Source organism: Neolamprologus multifasciatus, chromosome 13 (assembly GCF_963576455.1).
Source record: "Neolamprologus multifasciatus chromosome 13, fNeoMul1.2, whole genome shotgun sequence".
Lineage (NCBI taxonomy): Eukaryota > Metazoa > Chordata > Actinopteri > Cichliformes > Cichlidae > Neolamprologus > Neolamprologus multifasciatus.
The window spans coordinates 7,653,252-7,675,578 of record NC_140451.1 but is presented as its reverse complement, the minus strand read 5'-3'; the positions used below and the strand labels follow the sequence as shown (position 1 = coordinate 7,675,578).

General features: G+C 43.3%; 1 protein-coding gene across 4 annotated transcripts in view; it reads left to right on the top strand.

The window, feature by feature from the left end:
* thada (THADA armadillo repeat containing) overlaps positions 1-22,327 on the top strand; it is a 122,491-nt gene that overhangs the window by 55,713 nt on the left and 44,451 nt on the right. For all 4 annotated transcript variants that reach the window (XR_014877744.1, XM_085183497.1, XM_085183498.1 and 1 more), the window contains 2 exons: positions 4,318-4,486; positions 19,565-19,668. Coding sequence is in view for 3 of the 4 variants with exons in the window: in XM_085183497.1 (XP_085039623.1) it covers positions 4,318-4,486; positions 19,565-19,668 (273 nt within the window). In the remaining variant the exon portion in view is untranslated. The remainder of the gene's footprint in view (positions 1-4,317; positions 4,487-19,564; positions 19,669-22,327) is intronic.

Below are 22,327 nucleotides of genomic sequence, written 5' to 3'. Positions count from 1 at the left end.
AGTAAAAGAAGGATTGTTTTTGCTTGGCTAGATCGCGGCCATATGAATAAATGAAGGAAGCCCAATTGTTTAACTTGTCACTCCTTGCTTCTTAATTTGCTTACAGTAGGTTCTTTGCTAATCAGCTTTGACTCTCAGGCTTGTTTAGCCAACATGCTTGAGTCTCTGTGGAGGAAGCAGTTCTCCCAGCTTTCCAAAATGAGGCCCAGATGATCCTGATCCAGGCCAGTCAACAGTCTGCCTACTGAATCCCACAGGGGACGTCCCTGTTCCTAAAATTACAACCTTCCAAACTGTCATTTCCTTTTGCAAAAGACTTTCAATGGGACAAATTAGCACAGATAGTTAACATATGGGGCCCAAATGGGGGCTGGGATGAGTGGAAAGTGAGGAGTTTGCATGAATTTTGGTGGGTTTGTGTGTGGGACGTTTGTGCTCATAAATTCACGTGTGCAGGCGTGCAGAGCTCAGGAATGCAAACTGTTGTCTGCGTTTGATACAGGGCCCTTTGGTTGTCTATCTGGCTGTATGTGTGTGTGTTCACAGCAGGTGGAAAAAACATTTGTTAACAGTTGATCTGTTGCTCCAAACAGCCCCCACTTTGTTTCAGTGCATACCGATCGGACGTTTCTTGTCACTTCTTGTCCCGGTCTCTCAGTCAAATCACCAGGAGATCCAACACTTGATCGTTTATTGGCTTTGCTGCTTCCTCTTAACAGATGCTGTTTATTATTAACATACGCTCTCACGGTGCTATCCAAATATCTGCTAACATATCTCGCCTCCTCTCAGTACCAGAGCCAAAAAGACGGGCTTCTTTTTCACCTCCACATGCCGCTGCAGCATGAGAGGTGTTTCGCATTTCTCTGGAAGCTTCTTTGAATTTTCCATAGCAAAGCCGAGGGCCGTTTTTGGCCCCAGCAGCCAGTTTAAATGCCATGAAAGCCCCTAAACAGCTGGCAGTATTAATGTAGCTTTGATCCTTTTTTTTACTTTTTTGCATGTAAATAAGTATGCATGCTTGTCATAGACACCAGGACATCACCTATTGGTTTTTGCACTCTACATTTTGAAACCTCAACATTAGCATTTTTCGTCGGCACCATGTTAGTTTATTGGAGCCAAAAAGTGACTATATTTGGATTAGAGGGTGGAAAGGGTAAGGACGGCTACATCCATGAACTGTATGGGTGCAATATTGGACTTGAGGAACAAGGTATTAATAAAGAACTCCTCAAAACTGCAGCACAGACTTCTTGGATGGTATATTTCACACAGCAATTTGTGTTATTTGTCAGTTGGTGACTCAGATTAGTGAAGGTGAGGCCTTGTCAAGGTTTACACACTGGCCTGGATGAGTTCTAAAAAACAAAATTCACCCACCGTGCAGTTATGAAGGAAGAAACTGTCCATAGAAAATACAGTTTTTTCTTTAAACAATGTCTTAAGAGTTTTTCTTTTATACATATAAACAAAAAGAAAAGGATTACAGATGATCTGTACATTTGGGGTAAAAAAGCCCGTACATTTAACACTGTGAAATAAAAGGGGAAAGACGGGAAATATAAACACATGTATGACATTTCCCAAAATAACATAATCCCTGCAAAATAATCCCATTCACTCCCACCCAGGTCACTGCCCTAGACCTGTACACTGTATTTCCACACCTGACATAAGTAGGGATGGGTATTGATAAGATTTTCACGATTCCGATTCCATTTTCGATTCTGTTTAACGATTCGATTCTTTATCGATTCTCTTATCGATTCTTTTTTAAAAAAAAGGAGAACATTAAGTTCGATTAGCTTAGAACTTTGTTTTATATCTTCTCTTTGAACAAGATAGAAATTTAGGAGTAACATGGCCTTACAAACCCAACAGTGAGATCTTAAGAGATCCACAGCCTACGGCTCTTCAATGGGGTGTCACAGGGTCCCCAGGAAAAAAAAATTGTAAATGTAAAATAATAAAATAAATATTCTTCTGTAGCAATAACAAAGTATAACATCAATTATTCTGTAGCAATTACACAAGAATATCCAGTAATGTCCCTGCCTACAATTAAACACATTCACTTACTAAAAATCATTTGCTGTGGCAAATGGGTGCAAACCTTTGACCACAAACTTAGTCACTGCTCGGTGACATTCGTCTATCCTGGCCTGAAAGGAGACGCTAACGGTAGACTGCAGCAAGAACTGCCAGCATCTGAGCCAGACTCTGTCTGTCTCTCTCATCATGGTCATCTAAATGCACAGTAATGGCAGGTTTTGTAATAAGGCAGATTGCGCTAACATAATATGCACTGTTAGTTGATTATTTACCTGCCGCATTAACGGGAGAGGACGTGCAAACGTTACCGCTGCTGCTTGGTTGAGATTCACGAGTCCGGAGCGGAATTAAAAACACGACATTCATTTAAGGTCATTGTGTGTTTTGTGAGCAAATGCTTTTGCATATTCGTAGTGTTTCCTTCCTTAAATGAAATATCTACTTTGCAAGTTGCCCTGTTGTCATCCGTTCTCGTAAAGTATAACCAAAGTTTTGAGCGTTTGAGCCGCTTACGCGCCATGTTTCCTGCCAGGTAAATGACGCTCCGCAACGTGGTGACGTCATTCGGGGCGACTGGAATCGATAAGGGAATCGTTTGCAAAAATGGCAAACAATTCCAAGGAATTGAAACAGTGGGAACCGGTTCTCAACAAGAACCGGTTTTCGATACCCATCCCTAGACATAAGAGAGTTTGCTGAAAAATTCTTATAGATTTTGAAATGCATCAAGGGTCCCCACATGCTTTGAAATTTCCCAGTAGAGTTCTGGAGTGAGTGTCTTATTTTTTTTCTAGTTTTAGACACAACATGAGGTCGTATAACCACTGTTTGTGAGTGGGGGGGGCAGCATCCCGCCACCTCAGTAGGATTGCCCTCCTGGCCAACAGGGAACAGAATGATAACGCCTGTCTTTTATAGGCACCTCATTCCCACTGATGCCAAACAGAGCAAGAAGGGGGCCAGGGGCCAGCGTCACACTGAAAATCCTGGTCAGGGTATGAAAAACGTCTGTCCAGAACTGAACAAGACTGGGACAAGACCAGTACATGAGGATCAGTGAGGCTTCAGCAGTTTTGCATCTGTCACAATATGGACTGATTTCAGGATAGATACGAGATAATCTGGATTTTGAGAAATGGACTCGATGCACCACTTGAATTTTTTCTTTAAAAGTGGTAAGATTAGGTATTTTAGCATATCAGTCTGTAGTAATTGACTCACTCTTGGAGATGGACACTAGAGGAACTGCAATTTTTAGCAGTTTTTACCAGAATGGCTTTTCAGCTCTGTAGGATGTCACATTGTGACTTGTCTGTGCTAATATATAAATGCGTACATGAGCATTATGAAGACTCAGGGTGTTGTGGTTCCTTTCAGAAACATCTACATACAGTATGTTTGGTACACAGTCTCCAAGAGGCAACCGTTAGACTTTTATGTTTGCTTTTTCCTGCTTATCTGTTGAAGGCAGCCAGTTTAGTAGGTGTCAGTTTTCTTCCAGCTGATTTTCGTGGAACTGTACTGCAGCTATCTGTTTCTGCAAGTAGCTGAACTCTTACTCTGCTCCTTTCGAGCCGTCTCACCCTTCCCCCTTTTATCTCAGTCAGGTCTTGGTCATGTCCTTCCCTCATGCATCGGCTCTGTTATGACATCGGAGAAGGAAAAATTAGCAGCATGTAAACAAGGTTAATTTTAGCATGCACCCGGGGTGACTAGCTGCAGCCTCCATCACCGACGAACACTGTAAATGACCGTGAGCTGGAGACATCTGCGCCTGTGTGTGGGCGAAAACAAAATGTAGTAGGCCGTTTCCTGGCTGGTTAGGTAATGATTCTAAAATATTTGATTCAGGGTTTATCGGTCATCAGCTGACCTGGGAGCAGTTTGTTTTTCCCTTTGCAGTAGAGGAGGGAAACAGGAGAGGGAGAAAAAGATGTTACATAAGCAGTGCAATAAAATAGCGGCCAACTGTCCAAACCAAATAGCTCATAGGTCATCACTGAGAATATGTCCATGACTTAATGTGATCGGAGAACAAAATAACGATACTTCATAATGATAATATACGTGGTGATTATGTTATTTATCATAGAAAAGTTAGAATAACAACCTTTGACTTGTGATAGCGGGGAAACATCAGTACTTTTTCCATTAAATCAAATGATATATTACATAATGCAATACTGAAAGATTATCATAATGACGCCGCCATCATCTTTCCCCAGTTTTTCCACGATACTAATGTTTTTCTCTGCTCCACAGATGCGGCCGCTCGGCTGTGTATCGCACCAGAGAAATGGCAGCTCAGGCTCTTGTCCCCTTTGTCCTGGTCACGCAAATCCCGTCCACCGTCCAGACCTTGCTGCAGGAACTTCCTCTAGAACCAGGACCCAAACTCCAACAGAACCGCATCCACGGCACTCTGCTGCAGGTCTGCTCCCGTGCACACGCCAGCATAAACCAGGACACACACACACTTTGTATAGATAACACCGAGTTGGGGAGGGGGTGTTGTTTTAATGATTGCAAAGATTCTTTTAGAGTTGGATTCAAAACCTTAGTAACTTCAGTGTGTTTGTACGTGGTTGTTCTCTGTACGAATCAGCAAAGGAGCGCACAGTTCTAAGTTACGTTCAGCCTGTCTCAACATTTTGGATTTTGATTCTGTGCCCGTGTGTGAAAAGAGGGTGCACAACAAGGTGCTCTACTGCAAATATGAGTAGGCACACTTTGTTACAGTTTGTCACTTGTCACGTACACAATCATACATAGTACGACACACAATCAAATGCTTATTGCTGTGCAATTAGAGCAATAAGCAGTTAGCAACAGTACTCCTTGTACTCTGAAGTCAAAGGAGCTTGCAAAGAAAAGCGTCTGGACTTCTTTAAGTTGCTTGAAGACGTTTCACCTCTTATCCGAGAAGCTTCTTCAGTTCTAAGGTCAAATGGTGGAGAGTCCCAGATATAAACCTAGTGGGAGTGTCCCCCCACAGAGGGACAAAAGGACCCCCTGATGATCCTCTAATCGCCTGAGCCAAGGTGTGAAAATGGGTGTGGGTCCCAATCAGCCAATCCCCCCCCCCCCCCCCCCCCAAAAAAAAAAAAAAAAGAATAGAAAAAATAATTATTAAGAAAAAATTACGTAATAAGGCACTGGCAACCGATTACAGTCAGAAGTATTTCTTTTGTTAATCTGACCTTTCACAGTACAAATATTAAAACTAGTTGTATTCTATAGAGTCCATTCTGTACTAGCTGCGTGAAATTGTAGACCAAAGGCAGTGATGAAAAACAAAGACATGAGAGGCAGTTGATTTTGCAGAGGTCTCTGTGAGTGCCTCCAGCTCTTAGGCTGCGTTCACACTGCAGGCGAAAGCGCATCAAATCCGACTTTTTTGACCCTATGCGACCCATATCCGATCATGGTATGACAGTGTAAACGGCACAAACCCGATATTTTCAAATTTTCAAATCCATTCAAACTGCAGTTTGAACGGTCATGTCGCATTAAATCCGTCTTTTACGTCACTGACACAAGACAGGCGCCGATTATCAGCTCTGGAGAAGACATCGTGAACGCTTCCTGGTCATCCAGTGAAACTTTTGGGAAGACATCGTTGGAGAAACGTGAACATTTTATTTGTACTGTATAATCTGCAGATTCTGACAGAAATCTGCAACTATCCTTTGAAGCACCGCTCCTCTCTAAAACAGCAATAAGGATCATTATTAGGCCACATGTAAATAACAAAATAACTTAAAGCAAAATTGGGAAACGTAAAGTCCGAAACAAGTCTTTATATTAAGAGCCATCAGTCAAACAATACTGTTTGCTCTGGGTCTAAACAGAGCGCGCTGTGTGTGACGTCGTCTTTTGCGCATGCGGGCCGCTTTGAGGGTTCACACTAGAGAGTGTTTGCTGTCGCATTTTATTTGTAGTGTGAACAAGCAGACAAAAAAAAATCGGATTTGATCAAAAAATCGGAATTGAGCATCAAGACGTGCAGTGTGAACGTAGCCTAAGTGAGAGTCATGAATCAGTGCTTAAGAGTGCCAAAAAGCTTCATGTTCAGATGTGTGTTTAAAAAGCATGTTCAGCATGAAGAAGGCGCTATAAGGCTTCTGCTTGTCTGGCATTAGATTAGGGCTAAACGTGAGGTTTTATTTTTCACGTATTTGGGCTGTTTTGGGTATGCTTCAAAACTTGTGGCGCATTTAAAAAAAAAAAAAAAAAAAAAAAGCTTATTAGAGCTAAGGCACACATTTATACATGAAGCCAGCATGTTCTCTTGTCAGGAAAATTAGATTGTATGTAGTTTTTACCCCTCAGCTATAAAAGACAGATGCGGGGCTGTCATCAGGCGCGGCGGCGAGGACAAACGAGGCAACGGGAGCTTCAAATCTCAGTGAAGTCGCCTAGGATTTGATGTACTAATCAGTGTGATGTAGAATAGGAAAAAGAAACTAGACTCCAAGCACGTAAACACGGATGTCAACGCCGCCGGGATGACATATTACATGAAAATGAGCTTCTCAGTTGTTTTATGAGGGAGGAAATGCATTCATCACAGTTGTTAGCCTTCAAGGACACACCGTGTATCTCCAAAACATAAACTTTATTCCAAATGAAAACATGACAATCATCACCACTGGACCCGAGCTGCGATTTGCGTTTCCACCCAGCAAAGAGAAGAGGCAGAACGCAATTACCAAAGCAGTTATCACGACGGGGCGTATGCGGACGCCAGCGGAGAGGTTGGAGATACAATGCATCACACCTCATCAAACACACACATTATCTGTCAGTCCCACACACTCAGTTACCGCACAGAGCCTGTCCAGACAAGGCGGTTATCGCAGAGTAAATACCAGTGTTTAGTTCTGTCATCACACTCTGACAAACACAACCAAACAGTCTGCTGGTAATATCAACACACACGGGAGGGGGGAGTGGGAGTTTCCCCCGGCCTTTTTATTGAACGCCACTGATGGGGTCGGCCAGGGAGCCGGTGGGCGTGGAGCGGTAGGAACCGGGGGTCAAGACAAAAGGATGAAAAAGTGCACTTCTTTCTGGAGAAGATGGAACACTCGCGGGGGGATGGCGGTCTGGACTGCAGGGAGGTCCGCTGTGGGATGAAGGCATGGATGGAGGAGGGGAGGTGGGCCTCTTAAAAGCTTAGAGGAGATTTCAGGAGGAGAGCGATTTACTCCCCTCTCTTGTCATGGTCGCCACGTGTGAAGCTTCCCCACATGTCTCCTGGTCATCCATCTTCATCGATGTGCCCTCTGTTTCTGCTCCTCTTCTTTTTATTCTTTTGTTTTGTTGTTGTTCCCCATGATTCACCTCACCTCGGATCTTATTGAATCCAGACTTGTATCATTTAGAAGTCACCACCTTTACATATGTCGCCAGCAGTTTGTTTTCTTGTCACACTGTAACACATAAACACCGGTGAAGTCAAAGCGTGCTTCATACAGACGGCAGCTTCTGAAGCTGAAAATTAGGAACTGCAGTTCCACCAAAAGGCTCATTTCCCTCTTCCTGACAAATGTGGATGCATTTGTTTTAAATAAAGCTCAGCCTTTCTGTTGAAGCTGGATGTTGAAGTTAGTGGCGTAGCTGCTTTGACTGGCTGGTTGAGCCTAACGCAGGAGGCTGCAATCACTCGATTGCTAGTGCGATAGTCTCACTGTCATTTGAGGTGTCGGTGGCTTTTGGATCACTTGCAATACAATTACCTGAAGAAAACAAATCCTGTTACTTAACACTGACACAGGTATCTATGCCTGTGTGGTGTACCTGTATAGCTTTGCTAAAGCGGCTTGATAGCATTGATTAGCAACTTTGACTAAACACAATTACCTCCATGTCCAAAATAAAGACTGATGAACTATAAGGTGCAGTTCAGACCACATTCAATTCCCCTCTTGCCCCTCGGGGCGGTCTTTATCCTTCAAGCTTGGGTCCTCTACCAGAGGCCTTGGAGCTGGAGAGTCATGTGCAGTATCTTAGCTGTTCCTGGACTGCGCTCCTCCCCACAGAGATCTTGGATGTTGTTCCTGGGACCTGCTGGAGCCACTCACCTAGCTTAGGGGTCGCTGTTACCTTCACCCTCTGCATCTTTGCAAGCTCTTCTCTGAGCCCTTGGTCAAAGTCCATATACTCTCAAGACACAAATCCACTTCTGAGAAACTATGATCCTTGATTCTTAAATAGAGGTTTTACTTAAAAATGACTAAAACCATTTTCAGCTGAGCTCACTAGAACCTGTTTTAACTGAAATCGCTTCTTACTGCAGTCGATCTCTTTGAGCATTTGCTGCTGCATACTGGTTACCCCAAGAAATGACGAAGTTGGTGTCCCACCGCGGTGACTGTTGCTCAGCTGTTGCTATGTGGATCTTTGCGCACAGGCTGAGAAGCAGGGGCTTGAGCCAGGCTCCGTTGACTCCACTGGCCCCCTCTTTAATCACACCCTGCATTAGAGTTTGAATTTGAAAAGGTTTAGTCACACATCTGCTTATTTGGCAGTTTTAGTCCGTTTCAACCCCATTTCGCTTCCTCTTTGTGCAGTTTTTTTCATTTGAACCTTTTTTGTAGCCATCCTAAGACGGCTCACATGTAGCGCATGTCACATTCGCACAGACACACAAATATCTGTACGGGATACAGCAAAGCCGAAGCCTACAGGCTTTCTTAGACATTTCATTTCCTTTTTCCTTCCACTGAAAGCACACCAGACCATTGTACCTCACACACTGTCTGCTCAGCTTTGCTGCATCCACAGTGTGAATACATAATAAGCCACTGCAGCACATATACATCACGTTTCCTGTTTTTAACTTACAGTTGTGTTGAACATCAGTCCTTTTACTCTGAATTGTTACATATTTGGGTTTAATTCTCCATTTCTTCCTTATTAATAATGCTGTTGTTATTAGGCCTGCTATTTTTTGCTATACATTACCCCGTCAATGGTATTGTTTTGTAGTCACACTTATAATAACATTATATAATGAAATAAAACTGCGAGGACGGAATCCTAATTAATGCTACGATGTGTTTATAATGTAAGATCTCCCACGTGTAGCTCTGAATCGCTCTGTTCATCTGTTTTGTGTTAATAATTTCATGACTGCGTCAAAGCTTCAGGTGTCTCGTGTGTTTCAAGAGTTTAATAAAGTAACGATGAACTCGTTTGATCGGCGGGGATTGATTATCTGTGGGGACTATCTATACCGAGGCTACAGATAGCAGGTGAGTAGGTGTACGCTAATGTGAGGGCACAATGAGGGCATTGTGGAGATGATGGAGGCAGATATGCAAAAAGCTGCAGAGCCCAATGCAGGTGAAGTGGTCTAAACTTAGTAAGACAGAGATAGAGGTCTGAGTGTACGTATGGAAGGGAGCATCTCTCTCTCACACACACACACACACACACACACACACACACACACACACACACACACACACACACACACACACACACGTCGCAGATATAGACGGTAGCCTCCCTGCTCTGTGTGTGAGAAACAAGGACGATGTTTAGACTGGAGCGGCAGAGACTGGGAGCGAGCGTGCACGTATGTGCACGTTCATGTATGCCTCACTCTGGCGCTGTTTACACCGAGCTTACGAGGATTCTGGTTTTGGCCCCGGGACCTGTCTGATGTATGTTAATGTGCGTCGCTGTGTGTGTTTGTGTATAACAGGTAGCAGATGTTTTTGCTCGAGGGAGAAATGACTTCCTCTGTTATTGTCAAAGAACAACTGTTAGCTGGGAACCATCACCGCTACCGAGGCCGGCTCTGCCACCCTGCTGACTTTCACACAGGCGGTAATAAGTCTCATACAAGGAAATGTTTCCATCAGACACTTTTTTTGGCTAGTTTTTTTTTTTTTTTTTTTGCACGATTATAAGAATTCTTTTATACTGAACATTAAAAATCAGAGAAAGTTTAACCACTACTCTGACTTGACTTGCATAAACTCCAAATAAACAGTGACTATCTCACCCCAGATCCTCAGTAGAGCTCTCTGCTATGAAGAGTAGCCTAAAGGTTGTATCAGTGTTTGTATGTAGTTAACAACTGACTGTCAAATACAACAAAGTATAATTCAACAGTATTTCAACAATGGTTATTATTCACTTCCACAGTGACCTAAAGTGTCCACTTTTGAAGTAGAAGTCTTCAAATAAAGTTGTTAATGTGTAATAATGTAAGAGTTTAAGTTTCCCTGTTGCTTCTTTCTTCTTCTCACATGTACATCGATGAGCTGTAATATTGATTTACTGAAATCTTTCAGATTTTTGCATTTCGTCTCATGAAGTTTTCACACACGCTTTTGATTGGGTGATTAGCGTCACATGGGATGAGTTACACTGATGCGTTTGATCTGCTCCACGTTTAAGCTGCATTCAGTTTCCTCTGGAGTGAGTCGGTGTGTTCCAGTAGTAAAGTCAGGAACGCATTAAATATCGTAAAGACAAAGGCTCTGCAGATCAAAATAGTCCTACTGTAAATACAAGAAACGTTGCTCAGAATAAAATGCGAACAGTCTGTCAAACTCTAGTAAATCTGGGTCCTTAAAGAACGGCCTCTGGGTCCGGATCCAGACAGCAGTGCGCCTATTGGTGATGTCACTGCTGGGATTTACAGAACATTAGGATTCACTGACATTTAAAATGGGAGTCTGAGGGATTTGCTTTTGAAGTCAGCCAGAGGCAACTTGAGAAATTGCTGTTTTAGACACTTTGATTTTAGCTTAATAGATCAGCCTCGAAGCTCATCCCTTGAAGGCTGGCCTTCGCTGATCCTGGTTCTGCCTAAGGTTTCTTTCTGTTAAAATAGAGTTTTTCCTTCCCACTGTCACCAAGTGCTTTTTCACAGTGGCATCTGAATATTGGGATCTTGTATATATTATTGTAGGCACTAGGGTTGGGCGATATGTAAAAATTGTCCAACCGACATCAGTCCAATAATCAACGATGGGCGATATATTCACGCATGCGCAGACTTTTTGATGGCCGGAGCAGTGTAATCATGCACGGACTGATTTGCACGTTTACAACACAGAAGTCCAAACATGGATAAACTAATTTCCCAGAAAAATTAGGGCTGTCAGCGCAGTCATAACGATTAACGTGATTAAAACATTTTACGCGCTCAACTAATCTGGAGCGCAGAATAAACAGACTTTGGATAAACTGCCGAAATACGTTGACAGAGACAATTCAGGGACTTTGACTCTGCGCTCCAGGTGGGTTAATTGTTAATCGCGTTAGTCGTCATGATGACAAAAAAAAAAAAGTCGCCAATTTAGGATGGAAAGCGGTGTGCCGCTTGTGCAGACGTATAGTGCGAGCAAAGTACCCAAACATGACTAACTTGCATGAGCATGCACATGTCCACCATCCGGCTGAGTATGCTAGGCTATCACCAGCTTCTGCAGCTCCATCAACAAGCATTTGGGCGCATTCTGAGGAGGGTGCATGTGCTCACAGATGAAAGAGGGTGCTGTTAAAACAGCGCTACTATTTTTTTTTCTTCTTCCTGTTGACTGCTTCTATTAGCTCCATCGTTATTAGCAAACTTACTCATGGGCAAATAAATCACCCTTGTAAAAACGATCAACGATGGGCTCAGCCTATCGTTGATTGTCGATATATTCGTCCAATCGCCCAACCCTATTAGGCACTTTTTTACTTCGCAACATAAAGAGCTTGAGGTGACTGTTGTTGCTATATAAATAAGATAAAACTGAATTGAAAGAGTCGCCCTTGTCTTAAATTTCCATACTATTTTTCTCAATTTACAACAGTATTTTCACCTTTTACAAACTTTTAGTGGCACAGACTGATCTGGGTTTTTGTTTTGTTTTTCCCCTCGAGATGGAAAGCTTATTTGACTATAAGATGTTCTGTGCAGAATATATTAAAGTAGTGTGATAGAAATAGGACATTTTCATGCATGCACTGCAGTTCTAGATATACACTGAGTCAGAACTCATCCTAGGCAGGCTTCAATGTCCTGGCCTGATTCTCTCTACGTCATCCGGATTTGGTCAGCCTGATTAATTGGTTGAACTTAGGGCATTGCTGTCTTCTGCGTGGCCTGGGTGAGACCCCTTCCCTGTGATCAAACATCTCTGAAAACCACTGGATTCACTTCAGTCACCCCGTCTTGCCCAAAACCTCTGTTGATACAATCTGGACCAAGCTTAACAAGCCCACCGGACAGACCGGCACTAACCCAACCCGACACTGGACTCCACTTTCGACACGCGCCAGCAGCAGCCCTGGCCCACAGCGCCGGGTACAGGCCAGACATATAAAGCTGCGGCCTGTGGTGGTTTGAGAAGGGCCAACTCGACACATGTAATCCTTTGTGTATTTTCACAACAGAGGCTGAGGAGGTTCTTGAATTCGGAGTATCGTTGTAGCCTCGTCTCTGGCAGCAGTTGCGTTGGTGTAGCTTTCCTCAGTGCATTCTTCTCTGCTGTCTTCAAATAATTTTCTTTTGGCCTGCCGACTGCTGCCTTTAGCCAGCGATCTGCCTGGGCTTTCTGAGAAAAGCCTCTGGGCTGAACCAGAGAAAGAATGTGTGCGCCTGCACACCCAGTCAGCCTGCTTTTAAAATGCCATCAGATATATCCAGTCCAGTGGGAATCCCAGGTGTCTGGTATTGGTGTCAGACGTTTTGCGCTATTTTGTCAACATACAGGTGGCAGTTCCAACCGGGCAAAGTGGGCAACTGCCCAAAACATTTCTTACAGTGGTAGATATAAACTACTCTTTATTTATGAATTTAAAATATTTATTTATTTATGTCCTTGTTGGTTCATATTGAACCCATTTTATTGTATCTAATTTTGTCCCAGTGTGTCAACATACCTCAGGGATTTATTCATTTGGCAACCCCTATAGTCACAAGTCGTCTCAATGGATGTCTGTATGAATTCTAGGTTATACAATGTGGTTACATTATTTAATATTGTAACCATTCACTTTTTATTGAATACCGTATTTTTCTGACCATAAGGCGAACCGGATTCTTCTTCTTCGACCATTCTTCTTGCTTCCTCCTCTTCCATACCATTGATCCATTAATGTAGAATTATCTCGCAGCTGCTCTGTTCCCGTGTTGTTGCAGTACATTAATGACTAACCTCATATTGTGGATGGATTATCTCAGTTGTTCTCCTGACTGAAGTTTGATCCGTTTACAGCATCCTGCCATGCGATTGCATTTGTCCCTAACCATCGGGAACCCTCACGTTAACTTTTATTGAGTGGAAAAAAGTTAGCATTCATCCTCCAGCTTCACTGTTTGTTATGCTAACATAGCTGTGTCGCTAGCGATCACGTAGCACATCATTATATGCCAGCTAGCCCAACTTCAGTAACCCTGCAAACGCCACTGCTGTTTAGTCTTCCTGTCTTCATTTATGTTGGAAGTGATAGCAGAGCTGTACATTTTCATTTTTTTCAGAAATCTCTCAGTCAGAACATGCTATATCATGTTTAGGTGGAAACTAGCGAGCTAACTTCGTGCTAACTCCGTTAAATTTAATAAATTCCGTTTTCATGGATTCCTGGATGTTAAACTTAATTGTTACACCTGGTAAAGCAGCAACGCTGATCATTTTATTAAAGGTGAAATAATTTAGACAGTTTTTAACTCTCAGTGTACCGTAGTGTTTGTTTGACTTTGGGACCTGAAGCGGAGTTTTGGCGGTGTTGCCAACTTAGCGACTTTGTCGCTATATTTAGCGAGTTTTCACACCCCCTTAGCGACTTAGTGACTTTTTCTGGCGTTACTGGAGACTTATGACGACTTATTCACATGGAAGCACGTATCGGTCTTACTCTCAACCATCAGCGGTTGCTTCAATCGGCACCTCGCCTGTGCGAAAGCGCTCACAGGCGGCAGTCCTCACGCAGCAGTCGCCCCAAGCTGATGTCAGAGCAGGAGATATTCACCCCTACCCGTAAAAACTGCAAATGAATCGCGCATGAGCGAAGTTGCTGCTATCGGTTTGCGGTCAGTAAGCACAACCAGAATTCATACATATAAGGCGCACTGTCGATTTTTGAGAAAATTAAAGGATTTTAAGTGCGAAAATAGATATAATAATATAATATAATATAATAAATAAAATAGGGTATATTCAAAAGGACTTCATGTGATCGTAATCAGCTTCACCATATTTGTCCAAAACCTTCTTATTTAGGAATATGTTTAGTCTGATGTCTTCACATCATGATATATCGTGATGTCCAACATTTGGAGACAATTTCCCTACCAGCGTTGGATGCCTGTAAACTTCATATGTTTACGTCCTGACTTTCTTCTGCAGAATTGATTTGTCTACCACTTATTTCCAATCCATATTGTCAGACAGTTTCCATTAAAAATTTATATATATATTCAGCCATTTTAAGGTGGTCAGTTTTGCCCAAGTACAAATGTAATGTCTCATGTTTATGGTCATTAGTTGCTGTCCACTCATATCATTGATCTTTACTTTTGTTATGTACAAAGTAAACTAACCCCTGGCCTCTTGTTCAGGGAGCTCCTGTTTTACTACTGCAGGATATTCGAGCAGGAGTGATGATAAAGGACAGCTGAGTGTCAATCCTTCACACATGCACACCCCCTATGCTGCTAGTACCAGTATGTACACCCACCTCTGGACATAATAAAATAACAAACAACTCCCTGGGGGCCAGCTGCGATGCTCTGTTATAACTGTTAACAGTGATATAGTCATGCACATGGAGTGCACTTATAAGCTTTGTTTGTGCAAGAATACGGCCGTGCAGGGCAAGGGAAAGTTTGTGTGTTTCTTTTGTTTTTTTTTTTTATATTTAGCTCGTCTTTATTGGATCTCTTTTTGTCTAATTGGGCGCGTCCACACTCTGCCTAACCTCTATCTGCTTTTATGTGAACGCCGATTTATGCGTTTCTTTGTGAATGTGTTTTACTGGACGGAGCCCTGGATCGCTGTGCAATTATTTGCGCTTACACTTGCTGTGTGCATGTGCGCGCATGTGCGCTTGCAACAACATGTGGTCAGTCTGTGGTTGCGGCAGTGGGAGGGACGGCAGGGCAGCCTGATAACAGAGTCTGAAGGGACCTCACATCCACCACCACTATTTTTAACGGACCCAAAAGCAGAATGAGGCTTGTTGCAACACACAAAAAGGCACACACAAACAGTTAAATGTCTGCTTAGAGAACAAGGCATGCAAGGAGGGTTTGATATTTTCATAATTCAAGTTTTTCTTGTATTTTTTTTGTCTGAAGTTCCAATCCACAGCTATAGGGGGACGCATGGTTGCACTATGAGGTTGTAAAGTATCTAAAACAGCTGCATTGATAAATATATTTTTATATGATATAATAAATATGTCTGTTTTGAATAAATGCACTAAAGCCTCGATTATACTTTGTGTCCACGGCTCCACTGGGATGTGAAGAGATGTGAATTTCACGATCATACGGTGAGCGTGAGAGTCTGTGCAGATGTTATTCCTGCATGTTTTTTGTGATCACGTAGACTCGTCTGCAGAGTATTTACATTACAATGCACGAACTATGAATGTGCCTCAAGGAGTGAAGTAAAGAGACGAATAACAGGAATGACTTATTGGCAGTTGGGTATCCAGCTGTCCATGTCCGCAGCATAATCAGTATAATCAGGGCTCAACAAAGACAGACTTGCAACCCTTCACACTAACGTTCACATCTACCAATCTTTTAGAATGGCCTCTAAACCTAACATGTGTGCCTTTGGACTGTGGGAGGAAGTTTAAGTACCCAGAGAGAACCCACACAGGCACATGCAAACCCAAAACCTCCTGGCTGTGAGGCGACCACTAGACCGCTGTGCCAATTATTTGCAATGTTTGCAAACCTCCATATTTAAATAGAAGCACATACAGTGGATGCTTTTTTTCATGTTTTAATGTATTTTGTTGCCAGCGATGTTACCAACTCTCACCATTTCCTCAAATAGTGTCTGGAGTGACTTCTGAAGGACTCACAACATGTCACATCTAATCTGAAGAATGTGAAGTATGTTTCTCTGAAAATCTGAAGGATGTGATGGGCATGCTTGAGAATAAATCCACTCTGGAGCTGCCTTTCTTCTGGCTAATGTTAGCTAACTCCAGTGTGCCTGCTAACACAGAAGACCGTCACATAGCAAAAGCCAGTTTTAAGTGGTTAAGATTTAGCCGCTAATTTATCCAGACTTCCAGAATTCATTTGGTATCCGGCCATTTTTTATGAGTTTATCAGCTAATAATGTGAACCAAACATTGTCTGATCTATGCAGCCACAGCTAACTTGCTAACCATATCTGTTATTGCTTGGAAAATCATGTCGAAGTGGAAATTGCTTCACCACCTAAGGAGACGCATAAGTCTAACTTATATTTAATGAGCAAGCATAACTACAGTAACATTTATTTTCTACATTAATAATAAACAGTGGGCGCTAAACCAGCTAGCTGTATCCATACAGTATAAAAGATGCACCTAGATATACGAAGATAAACGTTTTCACAATCATCTCAGTTTCAGAAAAAACAGATGTGTGGAGGAAGGATGGGTCTGACTGGGAAACTGGCTGCTCATTGGATGACGTGTCATCAGTCACAACCTCAGCATGAATGTGTTTTAAGGGGTCAAGACACAAAGCCATTATTCTGTACATTTCTATAGGATCACAGGTCTGCAATCACAGCACCTGCCATCTAGTGGTCTTCAGAGAGAATGCAGGTTATGACACGCCATGCTGTGTTTTATACAGCATGGCGTGTCATAACCTTCATCTCTTCATCTCTTTTTATTGTTGCAGCATTCAAAGAGCTGATACATACGTATACAGTATACGCTTGTCTCCTAGTTGTTTTAAAAGATTCCTGGAAGTCAGTATATAATAGTGCAAGCTCCTTTAAGCATCTTATACATTATAATCATACAATACACAGTACTGCTTTTGTTTTTCATGTCGGAACCAGTTTATTTGACCACAAGTCATATGATCATTTTCCTACAAGTGTGGAAGAAGTAGCAAGAAAGCAGGAAATTTAGGCAGTTAAGGGGGAAGAAATCATTTGATCAACAAAAATAAGCCTGCAGAAGGTCTCTGTGCTGCTGTCTTATCGTCTCCCATTCATTTACGCTTGATCCTATCCCGGGATCTCCTCCCACAATGGGGTGTAGTTCTGCACTCTGTCTTTGGGAGGAGGAATTCTATAAATATTTCGGTTTTCTCCGTGCCGGGCTGGATTGAGCCGGTTGAGCCTCCCATGCAGGGACTTCCCAACCCGGTGGATGAGGTGTAACTGTGGAGTGCAGCAAGAGAGGGAGAAAAGACAGAGCTCTCTGCTTTGGACACTGGAACCAGTGCTGGAACCGGTGATGCTGCTCAAGCAAACTTTTAATGAGCAGGCGTGTGCTTGTCTAAACTGGAAGTAACAGCACAGACCACAAATCGAAAACCCTCTGGAGTACTTTTTCATCTACACTGTTTCTTTCTTTTTTTTCTTTTTTTCAGAAAAATGATAAAACCTTAATGTGATTAAATGATTAAATGCTCTTATATCAGTAAGCTAATCAAGGCCACCATTGAGTTAGAAGTCAGACCCACAAGCTTTCTTTAGAACTCAGCTATTTTGTAATATCCTGTATGGCCGTGCACCAGCAAGTTTTAAAAGACACTTGATGAAGTTTCTAGATTTAAACCCCCACCAGAATAGATTCAACATTTCATCATCCACGCAGGTAAACAAGATTATTTTAGTCCGGCACCGTGGCCGTGAGCAAACAGGGTGATAGGTTACTTTTAGAATGACTTCCTTTGGCGAGCTTGTTGGAACTGGCAGCGAAAATGAAGACATATTCTTATGTTTGAAATAATGGGAAGCAAAATTACTTGGAAATGTTCAATATTTGGTTTGGGAATCTGCTCCAGCTCTGGCTTCTCGTAGGTGGAAAAGCCCTGAGAGAGAGCTGACAGCGAGAGGAAGAAGGACCTGGAGGTGTGGAAGCTGTTTGTGTGAGCCAGTGGGTGTTGTCTGGGCGTGGAGACTGCAGGAGATGAGATGGGGCAGGCCAGAACTCAGCGGCCAGGCTTGGTGCTACGTGGTCGCCCTGGTTTTCCCCACGTTGCCTTCCCTGCATAGCGTAATGAATGGCTTCCTACTGGTCTGTGGCCATGGCCCCAGCTTAAAGAGTATACTTACCAAGGCCCAGAATACACACCCCAACCAGCCAGCCAGCCTGTGTCCTGGCCTCTGAATACTCCCAACCACCAGTCCACCTGCTGCAGACTGGCTCAGTCTCTCATTGGCAAATCGGCCGAAGTGAAAAGAATGATTTAATCTTCATCGGGAAACTTCTTGCTTTCCTGTCCAGAGACCAGAGGTCACACGCCAGGATTGAAGATGCTCCTTTGGAGCAAGCAGCGTGTTGACCTTTCAAAGTGTGCTTTGAATATTTACTGGAGAAGAGGGAACATCAAAAGGGACAACTCTGACCATCTTCTTGTCATTTAGGTTGAGCAACTAGTGGTTGGTGGAGTTGCTGTGTGGGATTAACATGTTCATGTCCCGGGCTGTTTGGCTCAGTGTAATAAATAAAACAAGACAGAAAGCCCGTCTAAAAATAATTTCCCATGTACGATTTCTTTTTTTGATTGGTTTGTAAATGCACCATAAAAACCATTAAATTCCAGACAAAAGGAGTATTTGTGCTGTAGTCCAGACGTGGTTGGTGTCCAAGTAAATTTTCCTCCAGGGAATTTGTATTTATTGTCTTGTAATTACTGACGATTCGCAACCTTATAGCTAAAAAAAATGATCTACATAAATGATATAAGTTGTTATAAATGATGTACATCATTTATAGAGGAGTCATCCTGGTTTTCATTCACCGCACAGTGTTTTCTCACCCGTTAGTCCAACATTTAGGAGCTCACCCTGTTACCAAATGCAGTCATATAGCCAACAGTAGAAAATCCCCATCAGTCGTGGTTTGATGCTTCATTTCATAATGAACCTATTAAGACTGCGTGCAAACCCAAACATGTTACACTATCCCTTAAGGTGTGATGTCATTGTGTGGCTTACCCTTTAGAGCCTAAGGCAAACCACAATTCATTTCACTGATAACACGTCCTACAAGGTCCATCTTTTATCTACACTTACACACTGTAGCTTGTGATTCAGTAGTTACTGTCTACATGCATCAGACTCTCCTTTTATTAGATCTCTGCCACACAATGTGGTTGAAAGAGAGGGGAAAAAACCACTCGAACAACAGAGTATCCGTAACATGTATGTGTATGTATCACTCTGCCAAGATGTAAAGATGAGTGGAGTTTAGTCTGTTTCTGTAGGGCTTGTAGATGATTCTCTGTGACTCTGACTCCTGTATAATAAATATCCATTCTGTCTTTTTCAATTTGTGTGTGTGTGCACGTGTCGGTCTGCAGGTGCTGTTTCTCTTGCGCTCCTACCAGACTGACTCACACAGACCCCTGCCAGCAGGAAGCGGCATCGGTGAAGCTCTCTGTCAGCGCATGTGGCTCGCTTCTCGGTAATCCTAAACACGCCCACACACAAACACACAGATAAGCATCCATCCCTCTCTTCCAGCTCCCTCGCCAGAAGAATAGCTCCTTGTCTCACCGTACATCCCCTCCCCAGCCTTGTCCGCTTCATGTCCTGCCCCGGCTTCCATTTCAAAGAGACCGCCTGCTGACCCATCTGCATGCAGCCCCCCCCCCCCCCCCCCCTCTTTCCCTCTACCTCTTGCCCTCCTGCTAAAAGTCCAGGCCTCAAGTTGGGGCACAGTTACCTGCCACCCTCCCCCCACCAACTCCTCCTCTTCTGTCTGAGGTCAGGTTTAGGTCTCCTGTGCTCAGGCCCTACAGCAGATAACACAGCGCCACTGGGTTAGCAACACTAGCCCTACTAGCTCTGCTTGGTTACACTGATGAGCTTTTATTAAGATGACGAGGTGAATTCTTGCTCACCAGAGCATACCCAGAGTCTGCTCGTTTGATCGCCCGGCGCCGGGAGCCCGGCGCCCAGATCTAAGGACATCACAGGTCAGAGTATCTTTGTTTTTGGGAAAAGAAAACCTCCCAAACGCATCCAGATCACCACTAATTTGAGGCAGCCGCCTTCCAAAAAAGATGGAATGCATTGTTCGTCTGGTCTGAGTCAGTGTTGGGTTTTGGCCTCACACCGATCCTTGTGTTTTGTCATTTTGGACTTTTTCTGGCTCCGCGAGGGTGTCCGCGCTGCAGCGATGACTCTGGCGACGTGAAGGGCCGGCGTCAGCCTGTTAGGACCTTCTCCAGTGTGTAGTTTGGATCGCGATCTAACGATTCAACTTCTTACAGCGTGTTTGATGATGTTAGCTCACATTCACAGGACTCATCGCTGCCAGAATCTGTCATTAGTTAACCAACAGTCGCTCCTCTCTCATACACACACTCTAACCGTGCTCCATCTCGAGTATCGTGCGTGTATTAAGCGCGCAGGCGGCTGATGTGGGGGCATGTACGCGTTATTAATATCCGAGTGATGAAAACATGACGTCAAGCTCGCACACTGTCTCTGTTGTTTTCTCTCGCACACACACTTGTGGCCTCTTGCAGCGCTGTGCTCACAATCTTGATAGAACGCACACACTTTGCAGCGGCCACACAGGGCGATACAGAATGTCGACGTTTACAAATAATATGACAGCAGCGAGAGCTTTACTTCACTAATGTGCAGGGCAGGAATAAAAAGGAAATAACACCAAGTTGTTCGTGTTTTGAAGCCTTTGTGTGAAAACTCCTGTGACATTCAGTAAATAAGTCCCATCTAGGATGACAGAGCTGGGGGCAACTCATATGATTCTGGCCTTTTCTCAGCCATCAGGATTCATCAAAAATGAGAACACAAATCATTCAGTGTCTGATCCCATGAGCTACTGACCCACTAATAACAGTAACTGTTTGTCTTTGTCAGTACAATTAAGTAGTTTATGTATCGTTCTGTGGAAAGATGAAATGTTTTGCTGATTAGCTGATGAACAGCTTTGGGTTTTTTTTGTTTTCCTTCTTGTGTTGACCTGCACTGACACTCAGGACTTGCAGGAAAAACAAACACCATTCATGCCTCCATCTGTTATTGCCATCCTTGGGCAACAGTACAAGCAGAGAAACCCAGGCTTCACTCTCGCCGGCCACCTCTGCACTCCAAAGCCAGCTCCAGGGGCTCATCCCAGGTTTACAGGTCCTGAACGCCTCACCCAGGAGGCATTCAGGACCTTACTTGTTACCGATCAACAAGTAAGCGAGCAGTCTGATAGTGACGTGCTGTGTTGGGGCATATGGTACTATAAGGTCTTTCAGATAAGACGGGTCCCTTGGATGTGACCAATGTGACAAAGCTGCCACTGCTTACAGATGTTTACAGTGTATGAAGTTTCCAGTTTATTAGGAACACCTAACTCGCGCTGTTGCAGTGCAACACAAAAATCATGCAGGGCTGTTTCATATGTTCACTTTTTGAAGCCTCTCTCAGAGAGGCGTTTACTCAACCGTGTGGTCATTTCAGCTGATTGTTTCCTTTGCTCGGATTTATTTTATCTGGTGAATTTTTAGATGTTTCGCTTGTTTGACTGTTGAACTGTAGGTCCAGGGTGTGTTTTGTCTTTAGCTTATGTTTGAGTTTTATGGCGTTTTGTGACTTTATATGTTATATTTATGTTGGCAGGTTTGTTAATTTGCTCAACTAAATTGAAAGGTTAAAGCTTGACACCCTACTGAGTGAATGTAAACACTTTGTGCTGCATACATTTGTGTAGGGAGCAGACTGGATATGGCTGGGAAAAAGGTATTTAAATGGATTTTATCTACCTCCTGGTTAGAAGGTCGTACAGTGCTGTGCAAAAGCGGCAGGAGCCACAGACTCAGTTACAGCAGAGATCACGAACGTTCTCAGAAGCAATAAATGCACCGAGTTGGCCATGCCCATTGCCTTAATTCAACAGTTTGTGGTGAGGCATCAGCCGGTTCGTGAAGAAAATCTTTGTCTGTGATCTTAATGGGAAACAGATGATCAGTGACTGGAGGCTGCAGTGTTATCTCTTTAAATCGATAAGCAGTTTAGGAACATTTAGGCAGCCTACTTAATAAAAGAGATCCTTCATTATTAACAGCTCTTAAACACAAACTCTGTTTTTCCCCCAACGTGTC